The sequence below is a fragment of the Microcaecilia unicolor genome, chromosome 1, assembly GCF_901765095.1.
Source record: "Microcaecilia unicolor chromosome 1, aMicUni1.1, whole genome shotgun sequence".
NCBI classification, from domain to species: domain Eukaryota; kingdom Metazoa; phylum Chordata; class Amphibia; order Gymnophiona; family Siphonopidae; genus Microcaecilia; species Microcaecilia unicolor.
Window position 1 is genome coordinate 82,677,342 of NC_044031.1, and position 17,615 is coordinate 82,694,956.

At 39.6% G+C, this 17,615-nt stretch overlaps 1 protein-coding gene across 1 annotated transcript in view; it reads right to left on the reverse strand.

The window, feature by feature from the left end:
* Nucleotides 1–17,615, reverse strand: part of DIP2C (disco interacting protein 2 homolog C) — a 763,198-nt gene that overhangs the window by 107,115 nt on the left and 638,468 nt on the right. Inside the window, 4 exon segments of the mRNA XM_030198809.1 lie at nucleotides 5,231–5,352; nucleotides 8,802–8,925; nucleotides 13,246–13,326; nucleotides 16,278–16,387. Coding sequence (XP_030054669.1) covers nucleotides 5,231–5,352; nucleotides 8,802–8,925; nucleotides 13,246–13,326; nucleotides 16,278–16,387 — 437 coding nt within the window.

Consider the following 17,615-nt stretch of genomic DNA (forward strand, 5'->3'; position numbering starts at 1 on the left):
GCATAAGTGACTGGGCCTAAATGTTAGGCCCACTGATACCTGTTACACTAGTGTTCTATAAAGGAAAGTAGATGCCTACATTTCTTGATAGAATAGGCTCCTACAAGGTGCCCATCATGTGCCTAATTATAGGCACCTGGTTATAGAATTTCCATCTGCGCACATTTGTATGGTTTTTCTCTGCATTAACGGCATTTGAAGATGTTGCCCATGTCCTCATCTGTTACCACAGAGGCTTTGCAGTTACTGCAGTTTCTTCACTCAACATGTAATTAAACTCTCAAATTCACTGCCAGAGGATGTGGTAAAAGCAGTTAGCTTAGTAGAGTTTTAAAAACGTTTTCGATAATTTCCTAACAGAGAGGTCCACAAGCCATTATTAAGATGTACTTGGGAAAACCTACTGCTTATTTCTAGAATAAGCAACATAAAATCTGTTTTACTGTTCTGGGACCTTGCCAGGTACTTGTGATCTGGATTGGTAACAGTTGGAAACAGGACACTGGGCTTGATGGACCTTTGGTCTGTCCCAGTATAGTAATGCCTATGTTCTTATTTTTGCAATTAATATGAGGTATCTGCAAATGTTTATTTCATTTTGCCTATAGGCCTCTATATTCCACTTAATTATGTCTGTCTGTCATAATTAGATTGTAAGCTCTATTGAGCAGGGACTGTCTCTCCATGTTCAAGTGTGAAGCGCTGCGTACGTCCGGTAGCGCTATAGAAATGATAAGTAGTAGTAGTAATTAATTCTCGGTCCTTTCTACTAATTGGATTGTTAGTCCTCCACTTGTTTAACAAGAACTCATTTTGCTACCCTAGCTAGTCATTTTTGCTTTATTAACACAGAAGCTGTAAGTTTACCAGTTAAAGTTTGCATATTTACAGAACTTAGCTTCTTGTTTGCCAACTTATCTTTCATTCTTCTAATAGAAGCAAGTTTCTATGTACTTTTCATTAGTGAAAGATGCCTGCCAATCTTTGGATAGCTTTAAAATTAATTTCTAATTTCTTCACTGTTGACACAGTTCTTTCAAATCAAGCCAACAGTCCAACAGTTTCAGTTGAAAGCTCTATCTGCACAAATATCCAAATTACAGTTCCAGAACTCCCCCGATTTCTGTAGGAATCACTGCACCCTGGCTCAGTTTCAACAGGAATGTCTTCTTCATTGTTGAAGTAAGATAAATGAGGGCGGATGACTGGGTTGATGCTTGTTTTGGGCTTCTACCGATACCTAGTATCCTGCATTGCCCCCAGTAGCAGATGTGTCTGCTTAAGATGTGTTATTGACAGAGATAGCCTGGTTCTTTCAGACATAAACTGAGATTTGGAGTTAAACCCACTTTTCCCACAGTATGGCATTACAAAAATAACATTGCTGCAGAGGCAGCAATCATAGCCCCGGGGTGAGGAGAGAGAGATGGGTCAGAGTCATTTCATTTATTACCCTTTGTATACCGCCCTTATCCAGAGCGGTGAATAACTCACCATACAATGGCCACGATTACTGGTTTGATTTAGAGCTGATGACTGTAAGGGTTTCAGACAGAGCCCTGGTGTATACCCCCCACTCAAGACTGCCACTACAATGGCTGGAGCAACTACACTTGTACAAATTGTCTGTAAACCAGTTTTTAGTAGGGAAGTAACTCGTATACCCGAATACATCACTCATCTTGAGCTCACATTTGGAAAGGCTAGTAATAAATCTAAAATCCAAATTCAGCAAAACGGAGAGAAAGAAAACCGCCACCTCTAATTCACACTCCACACCAGCCACCACTTATGATGAAGATCAGTGACCATTTTAGTAGCCACCCTCTGGAGCCACTCCATCTTGTTTATAAGCTTCTGAGTGTGTGGTCCCCATTACTGTACACAATACTCCAAATGATACCTCAGCAGAGACTTATACAGAGGCACTATTGCCTTATTCCTACTAGTCATTTTTCGACATAGGCATCCAACCATCCTTCTGGTTTTTGCCATTAACCTATCTACCTGTTTAACCACATTAAGATCTTCAGATATGATCAACACCAGATCCTGCTCTTCTTGCACAGAACATAGCAACATATAGTAACATAGTAAGTGACGGCAGATTAAAGACCTGAATGGTCCATTCAGTCTGCCCAACAGTCACATTCATTATCAATTCAAGATTTAAATCAACAATGAACGTGATATTATTTCCTTGATCATGATTTTTCTTTGGTGTTTCTACTTCTCATACCACACCACTGCCATAAAAGTTTACAGTGCAAATGGATGACCCTGCATTCTTAGCATTGTATCTTAGCTGCCACAGTCAAGACCATTCTTCATCTTTAGTGAATACTTCTTCATGGCTTTTACATCATTTCAGGGTATCTATCCTTTTGCAGTTTTTGTTATGATGTGCACACAAGGCAAGACACTTCCCGGTAGCCCTTCCATAGCAACATGATAAATGTTGAAAATAACCAGACAAAGGGCTGATCCACGCAGCACACAATTGGCAACACCTTTACCCTCAGAGTGAATTCTATTTATAATCATACTCCTACTCAACTACTTCCTAACCCAGTCATTCACACTAATGGTGTTTAGTTTATTTATAAAGCAAACACAACAAGGGTGACACAGAAAAGGGCAGCAGACGATGTACAAACTAACACCTCTATTATAACCATACAGGACTCAACATGAATCGTGTTTCCTCTTCAGGAGTCTTAATTTGGATGTGTGTTGATGTTAAACTAATCTCAATATGATACAGGTGGTGTTCAATATCTCCATTCTCTAACCCTTTGCCCATGTGTCTACGAGGGTAACTGTTCTTCTGTTTTCCTGCTATAGTTTATTTATAAATCATCTATGAGAAATTGTGTCAGAAGCCTTACTAAAATCTAAATATACCACATCTTGTGCTCTATCACAATCCAACTTTTTGGTTACCCTGTCCAAGAAATTAATCTGATTCATATGACAATACTGACCTCAGGTTAAACTATGCTGCCTCAGACCCTGCTATCCACTAGATTCTTCAAGTATTACTGTTAAGAAGCATGTAATGGTTCAACAGCCTAGAAAGAATACAACTAATAAACTGCATGTTTCTGTCATCAATGTATTAGTTACATGCCATGATAACATCAAGACTGCATTACTGTAATGCACACTACAATGGTCTGACTACAAAGGGCATCCACCAGCTCCAACTCATTCAGAATGTTACAGCAAGACTAATGAAAGGTTGTAAGTGATGTGACCACATCATAAACTTCGCTAGTCACCAGTACAGTACAGGGCCATATTTAAAACTCTATGTCTGATCTTCAAGGCCCTTAAAGGAAATGGCCCAGAGTACTTGAAGAACAGGATCTCCCTCTAAAACTCCAAGGTCACTAAGGTCCTCCCAAGGAGTATCCCTAACCACACCCACCTAAAAGGACAAAATGCGATGTGATACCTGCCAGTAAGCCTTCTCAAGAGTAGCCCCCACACTCTGGAATGTATTCCCTGAAAGGCTTTGCTTAATACAAGACCACCTCTACTTCAGGAAGAAGGTGAAAGCTTGCCTCTTCACCAAGGCCTTTAATAGGAAGAAGTAACTAACATGCTAGTCACACACACACAAGGAGTGACACCAGCTGCACATACTACCTCAGGGCATATCCCATCCACTCCTACCCTAGCTAAGATAATATTCAAGCACCTTTCTGATCTCTTTTGCAATTTTCTCTAAATGAGTCCTCTATTTTCTAACTCCGTTACTCTATCTTATCTTTATGTTCCATCTCTGCTTACACCCCATGCTGTCTATTAAAATATTGTCTATTGCATAATGTGTTGACACTGTAATGTAGTATATTATGCCATAATTTGTATTGTTATTTGAATATTTTTACTGCTGTACTTGTCTAATGTTTATGTTGACATATTCTTGCTGTACATCACCTTGAATCAAAAAGGTGCTAAGTAAATCCTAATAAATTTATTTTAGTGTGGGTGCGTTTGGGGAAGAGAAGCAAAAGGGGGGTTTATGATTTCATCACTTTATGGCAAGTCATTAAATCCCAATAAGTTAAGTCATACTAAGTTAGACAAAGGGCCAGAGACCCTACTATTCACTCCCAAAATGTATATCAATTTCTATGTCTCCTAGCTCATTTACAAGGGGAAGTGAAGAGATTTTAGATTTAACTTACAGTGCGCTACATTCATGTACAGTAGGTGTTCTTCTGCTAGTAGAGGGCTAACAGTCTAAGGAGTCCTTTAAGCTGTGCTGGTAAATGGGCTTAATGTGGTCTAATGCGGACTTTCTTGTGCACTAAGCCCATTTCCAGAGTGGCGATAAAAGAGGAATTCATCCATTTGTTGAATATCTGGCCATTGCTATTGTCAGCATTAGCGAGCGGCCATTTAAAAAAAATTAACGCAGTGGTAGTCAGTGCGCTGGTAATGTCAGCACATTAGCTGAATAGCACTTCCATGCCCCTCTGGCCCCTTCCAAAAAAAACAAAACAAAACGTGCACTTAGAGCACACAAATGTCAAAATGCAGAACACTTTTGCACGTCCTGTGTTGGCCATTGTTTTTGTGTTAAGCACGCATTAGCGTTTAATGCAGCTTAGTACAAGGGCTGCTAAGTTTGTATCTGAGGCAATGAAGGGTTAAGTAACTTACCCAAGGTCAAAAAGAGATACAGTGGGATTTAATTGCGTTTTCCTTTTCCTCAGCCTGCTAATCTAACTCCTAATCAATGGCTCTTCCAAGTCTACCCAACTAGTAAATTTTAATAGACTTTTCCTTCACAAATGTGTCCAAACCTCTCCTGAATCTTGCTATGTCTGCATCCTCCAGCAACAGATTCCATAGCTAAATTGTATGCTGTGTGAAAAGAATATTTTGTTTTCAATCTGATGGTCATTAGTTTCATGGAGTGTCCTCCACTTTATTGTTGTTTGAAAGATTAAATAATAGTTCCTTATTTAACAGTTCCACCTCACAATCTTAGCGAGGCCCATTTAATACAAGCCTACAGCATGGCTAACACACCAATCAAGCCTTTTCACTTATCTAATTCTTAAGGATAAGGTTTTCCCAACATGATACTTTAAAGCAAAATGTGTCAAGACGCTAGTGGAAATCTATTGCTCTTTAATTTTTCAGTGAACTACCATAAGGTATAATACACTCATTCTGCTTTGTTGATTTGGTGGATTTGCAGAAGTCTCCTTACCTCTACAATCATCTTCACTGTAGGCAACGTGGTTGCAATATTCTGCGGATGTGGCGGTCGAACTGTTATTGGTACACAGCCCGCATACAGGCAGCCATAAAATGCTGCAATAAGGTCTATTCCTGCATAAAGGACAAAAAACATTTCCAGCAGTTTCACCATGTGATATAATGCTATTTGGAAATACTAGCATAGTGGTTTATATTATTACAATAGCTAAATCAAACAGTAGATAGAGAAAAGAACTATAACTTAATATTATAGTACAGCAGAGACCATAGGGAAGATGTTACTGTGCATATTTCACATCCTTGATTAGGTCCTACTGTCTCCCTCTGCTGCAATAAATTCCCCTAAATAAAAATGTTTTACGACTTTTCTTGAATTCCGTTCACAAATGCTACTCTGAAGTAACTGTCTTATTCAAGAACTAGATGGTCAGTACTTCTAAACCTTTACTTGGCTGCTCTTTGGTCATCAGACAAAAATAAGTTCCAAAATCGATAAACTGTCTCTCAAAGTAATTACATGATTTCATTTACTACAGTTTCTAATTAATTGCTTCATTACTATTGATTCAATCAGCTACAGTTTTCCTGCTATTGAATGTGGTAATGAACAAAAAGAGCAGACTTCAGATTCTTTGTGTTGCACATTCCAAGACCATCATGGAGAGGAGGGGATGTGGACAAACTATTGATACAGAGCAAAAGCAGATGTGTTTGTATAAACCTGGAAGCTAAAGTAGTGAATTAAAATTGCATCTTCTACATGGTCTGCACACCATATTGGATCTTGCAAACCGTCTGCCTTGTTGCTTTCTTGGACCTGGTATTGTATGCGTCAAGCAAGCTTTAGTGGTTAAGAAAAACAAAACAAGAAGAGATTTCTACCCCTGATATCTCACCTTGCATCCAAACCAAAGTTTCAGCGTGCTTGTCTGACATTGCTGTCTGGATGTCTCAACGCCACCTGAAATTAAATATGACCAAAACCGAGCTTCTCATTCCCCCCCCCCCCCCCCCAAAACCCACCTACCCACTCCCCCTGTTTTCTATTTCTGTTGATGGCTCTCTCATTCTCCTTGTCTCCTCAGCTCGAAACCTTGGGGTTATCTTTGACTCTTCTCTCTCCTTCTCTGCTCATATCCAGCAGATCGCCAAGACCTGTCGTTTCTTTTTTTACAACATCCGTAAAATCCGCCCCTTTCTTTCTCAGCACTCTACCAAAACCCTCATCCACACCCTTGTCACCTCTCGTTTGGACTACTGCAATCTGCTTCTTGCTGGCCTCCCACTTAGTCACCTCTCCTCTCTCCAGTCGGTTCAAAACTCTGCTGCCTGTCTCGTCTTCCGCCAGGGTCGCTTTACTCATACTACCCCTCTCCTCAAGTCGCTTCACTGGCTCCCTATCCGTTTTCACATCCTGTTCAAACTTCTTCTACTAACCTATAAATGTACTCACTCTGCTGCTCCCCAGTATCTCTCCACACTCGTCATTCCCTACACCCCTTCCCGTGAACTCCGTTCCCTGGATAAATCCTTCTTATCTGTTCCCTTCTCCGCTACTGCCAACTCCTTCTGTCTTGCTGCGCCCTACGCCTGGAATAGACTTCCTGAGCCCCTACATCTTGCCCCATCCTTGACCATCTTTAAATCTAGATTGAAAGCCCACTTCTTTAACATTGCTTTTGACTCATAACCACTTGTATCCACTCACCTCCACCTACCCTCCTCTCCTCTTTCCTCTACACATTAATTGGTTTGCTTTATTTTTTGTCTACTAGATTGTAAGCTCTTTGAGCAGGGACTGTCTTTCTTCTATGTTTGTGCAGCGTTGCGTACGCTTTGTAGCGCTATAGAAATGCTAAATAGTAGTAATAGTAGTAGTATACAAGGATTTCACAAATCATATCCTGAACAGTGCAGAAAATAGGAACTAAAGAACGTGCCATTTATTTTTTTCAAAGACAGGCTTAAATGCATTTTTTACATAGCCACAGAACAATTGAAAGCTGCAACAAACAGCCAGGTGCAATAATTAACACACATTAGTCTTACTACACATTTGTATTTTGATTAAAGTTACGACAAAAGAAGAGGCTCGTCATCACTAGCCAGGTGCCACTGAAAGGGTGTACCGAAGGGGGGGGGGGGGGGTCTCCCCTTAGTGAGTGGCTATGGGCATTGTGTTAGTTCTTCACTTGGTGGAAGTAGTGTTTTAGATATCTCTTACCCTTCCAAGAGTGAGGGGAGAAGGATAACAACTGTAATATACAGGGGTTTATATTAATTCGGTTGCTTGTGAGGTGGGAAAGGGCTATTTTAGTATTACGTGATTTAATATGCTGTTATTTTATCTTGTATTTTTCAGCCTGTTGAAAGTCATCCCCAGTTGTCCTTTGGTGTACAACTAGGGCAAAGTACAAGTTAAAAAAATAAACATTTTGATTTGGGATACTGAGCTTTCTGCAGACAGTGATATCCTTTATCACACTAATACCAAGAATTATCCAGCAAAGGCGAAGTACATGAACTTGAGACCATACAGGCCCCTGTTCTACAACTAAAGAAGAGAGATGCGTGGTCTCAAAAGCTTATGTATAACATCATCATTACTAGATAATTCTTACAGTTTAATGGCTGAAGCAGTAAACTGAGAAACATGGAAGACAGGGTTCAAATCCCTCTTCAGCTATTTGTGATCTTGGACAAGTCACTTAATCTTCCATGATCTCAGTGTGAGAAAACTGCCCCTCATCCTTAAGAATGATCCCTCAGGTACTGCAAGCCACCTTAAAACCCTTAAGTCTCGCCCAGAGCGGAAGTGAGACAGGAGGGGAGGAGCCAAAAGGACAGGAACCAGGAATTATAAAAGGCAGGGCCAGAATGGGGTTGAGGAGGCCGAAGAGATGGAAGAAGTGATCTCCAAGCATGCGCTTTCATTACGCACGCCTACTACTCTGACCTGGCTGAAGAAAGCAAAATTTTCAACTGGACACTTGTGAGCCCTGTTCCGAGCCTGGCTGCCCCAGAGAGAGAGAGAGAGAGAAAGAAACTTGAAAGAAACTTTACAGCCTGTGTTTGGGGAGTGGCAGTCACATTGCCATGGACTGCGTTTGTGCCTTGTCAGCCACAAGCCCTTGTCATGGTTTTCTCTGAACTAAGGACACTTTACCTTTTTTTCTTCCTGACCCTGTGAGGTAAAAGACCTTAGGTTTAAGCTGTCTGGCTGTGCTATTTGGAGGCCTACCCTTAACCCTCGCTCACAGTATTACACGCAGGCACAAATGTAGAGTTAAGGCCTCTGGGGACAGAAAAATACCTCATGTACCTGAATGTAACTCACCTTGAGCTACAACTTTAAAAAAAAAGGTATGAGCTAAACCCCAAATCCTTTTCCTTCCTTTCCAATATGTTCATCCAAATTAAAGTACCATTGCCTGTAGAGACACCGGCTTGTTCTATGGCTCTACTTTTCATGGTGGTCCTACCCAAATAAGTTGATAGGCAGTTGTCAAATGCTCTCAGTGTGCAAATTAAACAGGACTCTAGAACAATGTGATCCTTACCTGGAGGATAGACCAGGGCAACATGATCGCCATCCTGCAAGTGCCCCCTTTCCATGAGCATCACAGCAATTTTCTCCGCTCGTTTATGTAGCTGGACACACGTCAGAGAATTTGCTATTGTTCCCTGAAGTTCAACAGAAGACAAGTGTCTTAACTTTTGTTGCTTCTGAAAACTGGAATACTTACTTAAATAACTGCAGTAAGCAAAGGTAGTATTAACTCATTATAAACAAACCCAGATCTTAAATCATCAAGTGTTTTTACGCTGTCGCAAAGCCCGTTCCAACTGTCAAAAAGCCCAACAAAAAAAACGAGCAAGAATAAAGATTTTATGCCAATACAGAGGGTGATTTGTGAAGGTCACATCACACTGATTTAATGGTTCAACAGATTCTCTGTTCAGTGCAAATGAGACACACATCTATGATTTTGATACTTATTAGTTCAAACAGCTTAATTAAATCCTAGCAACAAAATGTAAATGGTATTCCATTACTACTGCTCCATTCTGAAGTTTAAAGAGGCTCCACGTCTTTTTAAGGCACAGTCATTTATTATGGCAGTGATTCCCAAATCTGTCAGGTTTTCAGGATATCCACAATGCATATTCACGAGAGAGATTTGCATGCACTGCCTCCACTGAATGCAAATCTCAATTGTGGAGATCCTGACAGGCATGGGTGCCTCCGGGACCAGGTTTGGAACCGCTGCATTATGCATTAATAGCAATCATAATGACTGCATCACACCTATCTGAAGACAGAAAGGGCAATTCTAAGTTAGGTGCATATAGTTGTGTGCCCTTTTGACTGCATAAATGCAGAGAAAATTAGCCCTTAACCCCCTAATTCTATAAAAGTTGCTAAAAATTGCATGCACAATTTAACTGAATAATGAGCTAATTAGCACCGATAATTGGCTTTTTAACAAGAAATTATTGGCACTAATTAGATTTCACTGAAATATTTGTGAGTAAACTTTGCGTGATCTGCTACAACTCCGCGTGCAAATTTACGTGGAATACGTTATCGACTGAATCATGTATGATGACATCCAGTTCAGGAAACATTTGAAAGTGTTTTTTTTTCTCTCAGGCCTTTTCAGATTAATTGTCCATGGCTACTCACAGTATGTCAAATTTCTCAAGACATTTTTTGTAATTTATTTATTTGTTTTTATATCTATTTTTTTTAAATGTGATTACGCATGTTTAACTTGTACACAAACTAGTACAATTGGATAGAGCAGTTTATAATTATTTTAAAATAAATAAATATATTTTTGGAACACCCCTCCACCATACCCCCTTTTGAGTTACAGGCTAGGATAGTACAGTGTGCAGGACGATGCCAGTTAACTACAATAATTGACTATCAATTACTGCTAGTTAATAGCTAATTAATTTGCACATGCATCTTCGATCCACATACAAATTTTAGCACTTAAATTTGGGAGCCATATACAGAATCCGGGGGACAAACCTTACTGGTGAATGTATGAGGTCAAGTTGTAACTGGAGCTTGAGCTGAATCATAACTAGTCTATGCCACCCCAAGGATTGTGAATTCTATCTAGGGTGCAAATTAGGTATAAAGGATACATCTGCACAGTGAAAGGAATTATGCCCAAGAATTAATTTTATTTATTTATTGCATTTGTATCCTACATTTTCCCACCTCTTTGCAGGCTCAATGTGGCTTACAATACATCATGTATAGTGGAAATATATAAGAAAATAGACATTTAATATTGCAAAAAATCTTGGGTAAACAAGATTATGATAAAGCATGATAATAGTATAACAAGCAAATATCTTAAGGCAGTACTGGATATATGTGTAGGAGTCCACATTTGTTGGTCTTTGTGGTATGCCTTGTTAAAGAGATGGGTCTTCAAAAGTTTGCGGAAGTAAGTTAGTTCATAGATCATTTTTAAGTTGCGCAGCAGCGCGTTCCAGAATTGTGTTCTCAAGTAGGAAAAGATTGATGCATTCGTTAGTTTATATTTTAGACCTTTGCAGTTGGGGAAGTGAAGATTAAGGAATGTGCAGGATGTTTTTTTAGTGTTCCTGGGTGGTAAGTCTATCAGGTCTGACATGTAGGCTGGGGCATCTCCATGAATGATTTTGTGAACTAGGGTACATATTTTGAACGTGATGCGTTGTTTGAGTGGGAGCCAGTGTAGCTTTTCTCATAGGGGTTTAGCACTTTCATATTTTGCTTTGCCGAATATGAGTCTAGCTGCAGTGTTCTGGGCTGTCTGAAGTTTCTTGATTATTTGCTCTTTGCAGCCAGCATAGAGTGCGTTGCAATAGTCTAGATGGCTGAGTACCATTGCTTGTACCAGGTTGCGGAAGACAGTCCTTGGGAAGAAAGGTCTTACTCTTTTTAATTTCCACCATTGAGTGATAAATCGACCAAGAAGGCCTTGTTTAGGAAGGAAAGTCTTCCTTTCTGTGTCTATGGAAAACATCTTAATTGATCTGGGTTCCAAGGGACAAGAGGTTTTATGAAATTGCATAACCACATACATGCATAAGTCTGCACACCTGATCTTTGTGTCAGCATTTCCAGGGGGTGTAATTTGGGCGGAACTGCAATGTACCGGCATATTTTATAAGTGTGCAAATACACAGAGTGCAAATTTGTGAATGGGAATTTTCAAGCTAATGGGGGTCGGTTCCATCAGCCTATTTTATAAATGCATATAAACACCTATATTAGATTTATAAAACACGCTTAAAATTGGCATCTTTTCAGACTTTTCATCTAGGAATCCTATTATTGAATCAAAGCATATAATAGGTTTGATATAATAAACTGAAGCTCTATTAAGTGGAGTGCAGGAGTGGCCTAATGGTTAGTGCAGTGGGCTTTGATCCAGGCAACCTGGGTTCAATTCTCACTGCAGCTCACTGTAACCTTGGGCAAGTCACTTAACCGTCCATTGCCCCAGGTACAAAAACTTAGATTGTGAGCACTCTAGGGACAGAGAAAGTACCTGCATATAATGTGTACAGCACTGTGTATGTCTAGTAGCACTATAGAAATGATTAGCAGTAATAGTACTTTCAGAGGACCTTCCAGAACTTGTCTTGAGTTCCTTCAGTATCCTGAGGCATGACTCTCATCAGATCCCATGGTTTAGTCTACTTTCAGTTTTTTCAATGAACTGTGTGGTATCTACAGCTGATATGTACAGTGGGAGCACTGATTTCACAGAAAAAGACTGTGCGTGAGAGAAGCTATTTAAGGAGCTGATTGAATTAAGTTTTCTTTTTTTTAATTTTTTCAAGAGGCGTTAGATGCTAGTGAGGTAAGCACAGTTACCCCCCTCAATCACTGGTGAGACCGCAGGTCCAAGTGGATATGTAGCTGACCCTTACAAATGAGTGCCACTATTGTAAAATGCAAAACACACATATAGGTTTTGGACTGCTCGAACTATGCCCAGAACACACCCCCTTCAAATATATACATCCTGTACCTCTATGCACATAAACAGAGTCAGTCAAAAATTGGTATTTACATGTGTAAATGCCACACTTTGTAGTGTTATTTATTGAATATTTTCAAATCTTACATACAAAATAATGCAGCAAGACGCAAATAAACCAAGGCCACATTAATGAGGGGAAAGTAGAAACAGTTATCTAACAAAAGATAATCTGCAAAAATACATTGCAAAACTGCACCCAACCAATGTAGACCCATTATCTAATTAATCCCCCTCATCTAACTGACAATTAAAGAAATATACAAATGGTCACTTAACTTCTCTATCTAACAAAAGGTATTCCAATTGACCTGGATCTAAAGAGGTATAATTTGAATTAGGAAATTTTACTAAGCAGTTAAATATGAACTTCAAAAAGAAACTTGCACCAACTCCAAGTACCCGTGGCTTCAACTGTAGAAAATGTTTTTTACGACATTGTGTGGCTGAAGCCACATCAGAAAAAATTTGAAATTTACTGCCACAGAATAGATAATCTTTATTTTTAAAATAAGACTTCATAACAATAATCTTATCCTTTTTACACATAAAAGATACCAGAAGGGTAGTGTACTCTGACACCAGATATCGGTGTGAAGGAAGAAGACACTGCTGGAGAATCTTTGGTAGTAGCCAGTACAGGTTTATCAATTAGTCCACAAGTTTTTTGAGAAATCTTACTGCCACTCTTCCTTATACCTTTCCTTTTCATCATAATTATGGCTCCTGGTTCCTTTTGGGCTTCCAAAGGCAAAAGGAAGACAATCAACATCCTTAAAGGATGGTGTCATCCATGTACTATCTGCTGCATACTCCAAAGACATATGGCAATATACAAAAGGTTTAAATATTAGCAAAATGTTACACTATGAAATTATTGATGACACATTAGCTAGCATGTATTTCCTGTAAGGTAAGTGGACATTAAAGGAGGATGAAAACTGCTTACCCTGCAGTTCAGTAGTGTGTACAGAACATGATCCGGCGTCGTCTGAGCTCGCCACTGTAAAACTTCTGACAAGAAGAGAAACTAAAACACAGCAAAGCAATAAAACAAAATTCAAACACGATAACACTTTCAAAGCTAATATGCTAAAATGCACCTCCCAACCCATGCAAAATCTTTTCAAGTCCCTTTTGTTTCCAACTTCTTTGACATCATTGTATCTGATCAACAATAAGGAGGAATCAGTGGGCATGGCACTGTGGGTTCACTGCCTAGCTGAGATTTGTCCAGACCATCATCCCAACATTCAAAGGGGTTGATTTAGCTTAAGTTTGAAATTCAGTAAAAGTAGCTCCAACCACCCAATCAACAAACTCTGCCTACTGACTATATGTGTATCTCTTGTGTTTTATGCTTTGATTACCTACAAAAAAGTTATCAAAAGTAAATCATCTTATTGATTCAAACATGTGTTGCATAAATAAAAAGATTCATGGTTATGCTTCATAGATTCTGTTATAACTGTAGGCCTGAGGTCCAAGAAATTCGTCTGTGTGATATAAGTGACTCCATGTTACATCAGATCTACAATGTAATATGCAATAATAAACCAAACAAAAAGGGGGGGGGGGGGGGGGGGGAGAAGGTCTAACCCTTTACCATGTTATAAGCGATCCAGCCTTATAAGGAAATTGATTTGTGAATGTTCATGAGAGATGTACGCATGAACAATAAGCAGGGTTGAGTTCTGACCCATTTTGTGTAAACTAGCACATGCCAAACAGAGCGAACGTATTTTTCTGTGCAACTGTTACTCTAACAATGTATTCTTTATCAGTGGTGAAACTTTCTCTGCAAATCTTTGGTGGGGGGGGGGGGCTTCTTTTCACATTTTTGTGTGACTCACCACCTACAATGTCAGAACAATAAAAGGCAGTACTGACTGAGAAGCACAGAACTAAATTATAGAGTCATCAATAGAGTCACCTCAACATCCCTAAGTCACCCACACAATCTATAAATAAATAAATTTATATATATATATATATATATATATATATATATATATATGTGTGTACACACACACAAAGTACTCGTGCAACATTTAAGATATCCTGCCTTAATATTTCCTTTTTGAACATATCCACAGGATGCCACCCTAGTCTCTACAATAAACTGCATGAAACGAAGAAGCTGGGTATTTCATGATTTACTGAAATGCATGCAGAAAGGCCAACCTTCTGCTGTCAGAAAGAGCAAAGTGCAATGGATCACATCCACTTTGATGGTAGCACAAGAAGTTCTACCATCTCCTCTCCTCCGAAAATTCTGGCAAAGTATTTTCTCTTCAGGAAAATAAACCCACCATAGGAAACCAAGCAATAATAATAATAATAATAATAATAATAAAATAAGCTAAACAATAAAAATCTACACATGGATCTCGTGGTCTTTTCTTGCTCTCATATTTATCTGTTTCTGAAGCAGGTAGGCAATACAGTATTCAAACTGTTCTTCTCTTTCCACCACTTTATTAACCACATCTATTTAAAGGTACATTTTATATTTTGGCAAATTGAGTTCCTCTTCCCTATTCACATCACACCCCTCATCATTTTTAGCCCTATGATATTCAGCCATTTGCCAGGTGTGTGCTACATCTCTGAAATTTTAGAATTAGACAGCAGCTACTCATATTAGGGTTTAATTTTTCCCACTGGAATTTCTTTCAAACTTTACCTGTTTTTCTGCCTTGGAAATCACCCTTTTCTTTAAGAAAGCAAACACAGCATAAAACCCAAACAGCAAATAAAACACACACACACAAAATCAAAGCTAGAAGCTTTAATTTAATGAATCTGGAAGTGGCAGTTGGAGGTCTGCATTCTGTCCCCAGTCCTCTCACTGTGGTCTCTCCCTCTCATCATGACCATGGTGACAACTGGTTGGTGGTCTGCTGGGACACAAAGGATGAAACCATGTTGCGGCAAACAAGGCTTGCCACACAAAGCAAAAAAAGGACATGGGGAACAGGAAAGACTTTTGGTTGGCATATCCTAGAGAAGCTTAAATTAAAGCTTTTGGCTTTTACTTTTTGTATTTTTGCTATTAAATATTTTATTGGAAAGGTACACAACACTTCAATTGCAAAGTATGAAGAACACAAAGTAATTTAGACAGTACAGGTCAAATCAAAGTTCCATATCCACCTCACACACTGCATCAGATAAAATCTAGGTAAGCTTGTTCCCAAAAAGATTAAATTATAAAACAAACACACCAAGTTTTCAGCTCAAACCAATCTACCTCTCACCAGACTTTTCAGGAGTCACACTTAACCTCTCATGCCTACCTTGAACCCCAAGAGGCTTCCAAATCTCATGTATTCTGTGACTTCAAAAAAGAAACAAGTTGACTTCAGAAAATCTAAGATCCAAACCACCTCTTGCAAAGGCTTACAAAAAGTTCTGAATGTTATAAATCCTGGCATGCAGTTTCTAATATGCTACTGTAGCTCGTATCATTTTGTACCATTCTTTATCAAGATTTGCATCATGAACGTAATATCCAAGGCAGAAGATTTATTTACGTATTTGCATTCTCCCTCCCCAGATTTTCTTCTATGGTTTCTGTTGCCCACATCTCTCCTCAGGATGACTGTGTCTGGCAACAAGACCTAGAGTGGATACGAACTTACTTTCATCACCACTGGTAAGAACCATCTTCCCTCCCTCTCCAGACCTCAGCACACCCATATCTGGCCAACCAAACCTGAATTTCCCATAACAGAGGGCAAAGCCTTACAGCTACAGAGTGAGTAAAAAGATGATGTACCAATGTATCAAGCTGGACAGATTTAGAGTGGTGACCAATAGAAGACAGGGTTAAATGGTTTTACAATAAAATACTTTCTCTGTCAAACATATAAGAGCTTACAAGTCAAACTATTTTCAATGCAATGTCATCACGTGGAATATGGATGAGGAAAAACTGACTGCATCACACAATTTAATAATATCATTAGAGATCCTTACCTTCCTAGCCTGATCATTGTCCTCAATCTGGCCCAGATCTCGTCCACTAGCCTGTGCGATCCGTTTCCCAGAGACTAGGTTCCCCACCATCACAGAGGCAGGGCCAATTTCTAAGGATGTGCATTGAAAATATTACAATAAGAACAGCATCACAGGCTGATAAATCAAAATCAGCTATGACAGTTTTAAATCTCTGGCATGGACGCTTTCTTGATATAAACTACTGTTGCATAATGTAGACACAATTATTTTCTTTGGTACCAAAAATGAGATTTAAGGACTAGGTGGCATTTACATGTTTTAATAAGCTAATTTACATGTGTAAAGCAAAGATACTTACCTGTAGCTGGTATTCTCTGAGGACAGCAGGCCTTATATTCTCACAGATGGGTAACATGGGTCCACATTGCCAGTCTGGAGCTTGTAACAAGCTTAAAAATAGGTCATTGAGCGTGAAATGTGCTCCACCACGCATGCGCGAGTGTCTTCCCATCCACCGCAAGAGTGCAGGACCAGCAGTATAATATAAAGCACAAAAAAAGGAGAGGAGGTGGGAGGGTATGTGAGAATATAAGGTTTGCTGTCCTCTGAGAATACCTGCTACAGGTAAGTATCTTCGTTTTCTCTGAGGACAAGCAGGCCTATAATTCTCATAGATGGGAATCCCTAGCTACCAGGCTTATCAAAAACCACCACCAGAGGTCAATTGGACCTCGAAATGATGACGTAATTAACCTGAAACTATATACAATCTGAGTGAGAGTACAGCCTGGAACAGAACAAGATGGGCCTAGGAGGGTGGAGTTGACCTGTATACCCCAAACAAATTCTGCAGAACTGTCTGTCCAAATCGACTGTCGCATGGGGTATCCTGTTCAAGGCAGTAATGAGATGTGAATGTGTGGACTGAAGACCACTCACAGCCTTGCAAATTTCTACAACAGAAGCTGACCTCAAATAGGCTACTGTTGCAACCATGGCTCTGACATTGTGAGCCCTGACATGACCCTCAAGGGTCAGTCACGTCTGGGCATAAGTGAAAGAAATGCAATTTGCCATCCAATTGGAAATGGTGCATTTCCTGACATCAACCCCCATCCTGTTGGGATCAAAAGAAACCAAAGTTTAGGTAGACTGTCTGTAGGGCCTAGTCTGCTCCAAGTAAAAGGCCAATGCTCACTTGCAGTCCAAGGTGTGCAGTGCGCTTTCACCAGGATGGGCATGAGGTTGGGGGAAGAATGTTGGCAAGACAATCATCTGGTTCAGATGGAACTCCAACACAACCTTAGGTAGGAACTTAGGCTGCTTATTGAGGACTATTCTGTTATGATGAAACTT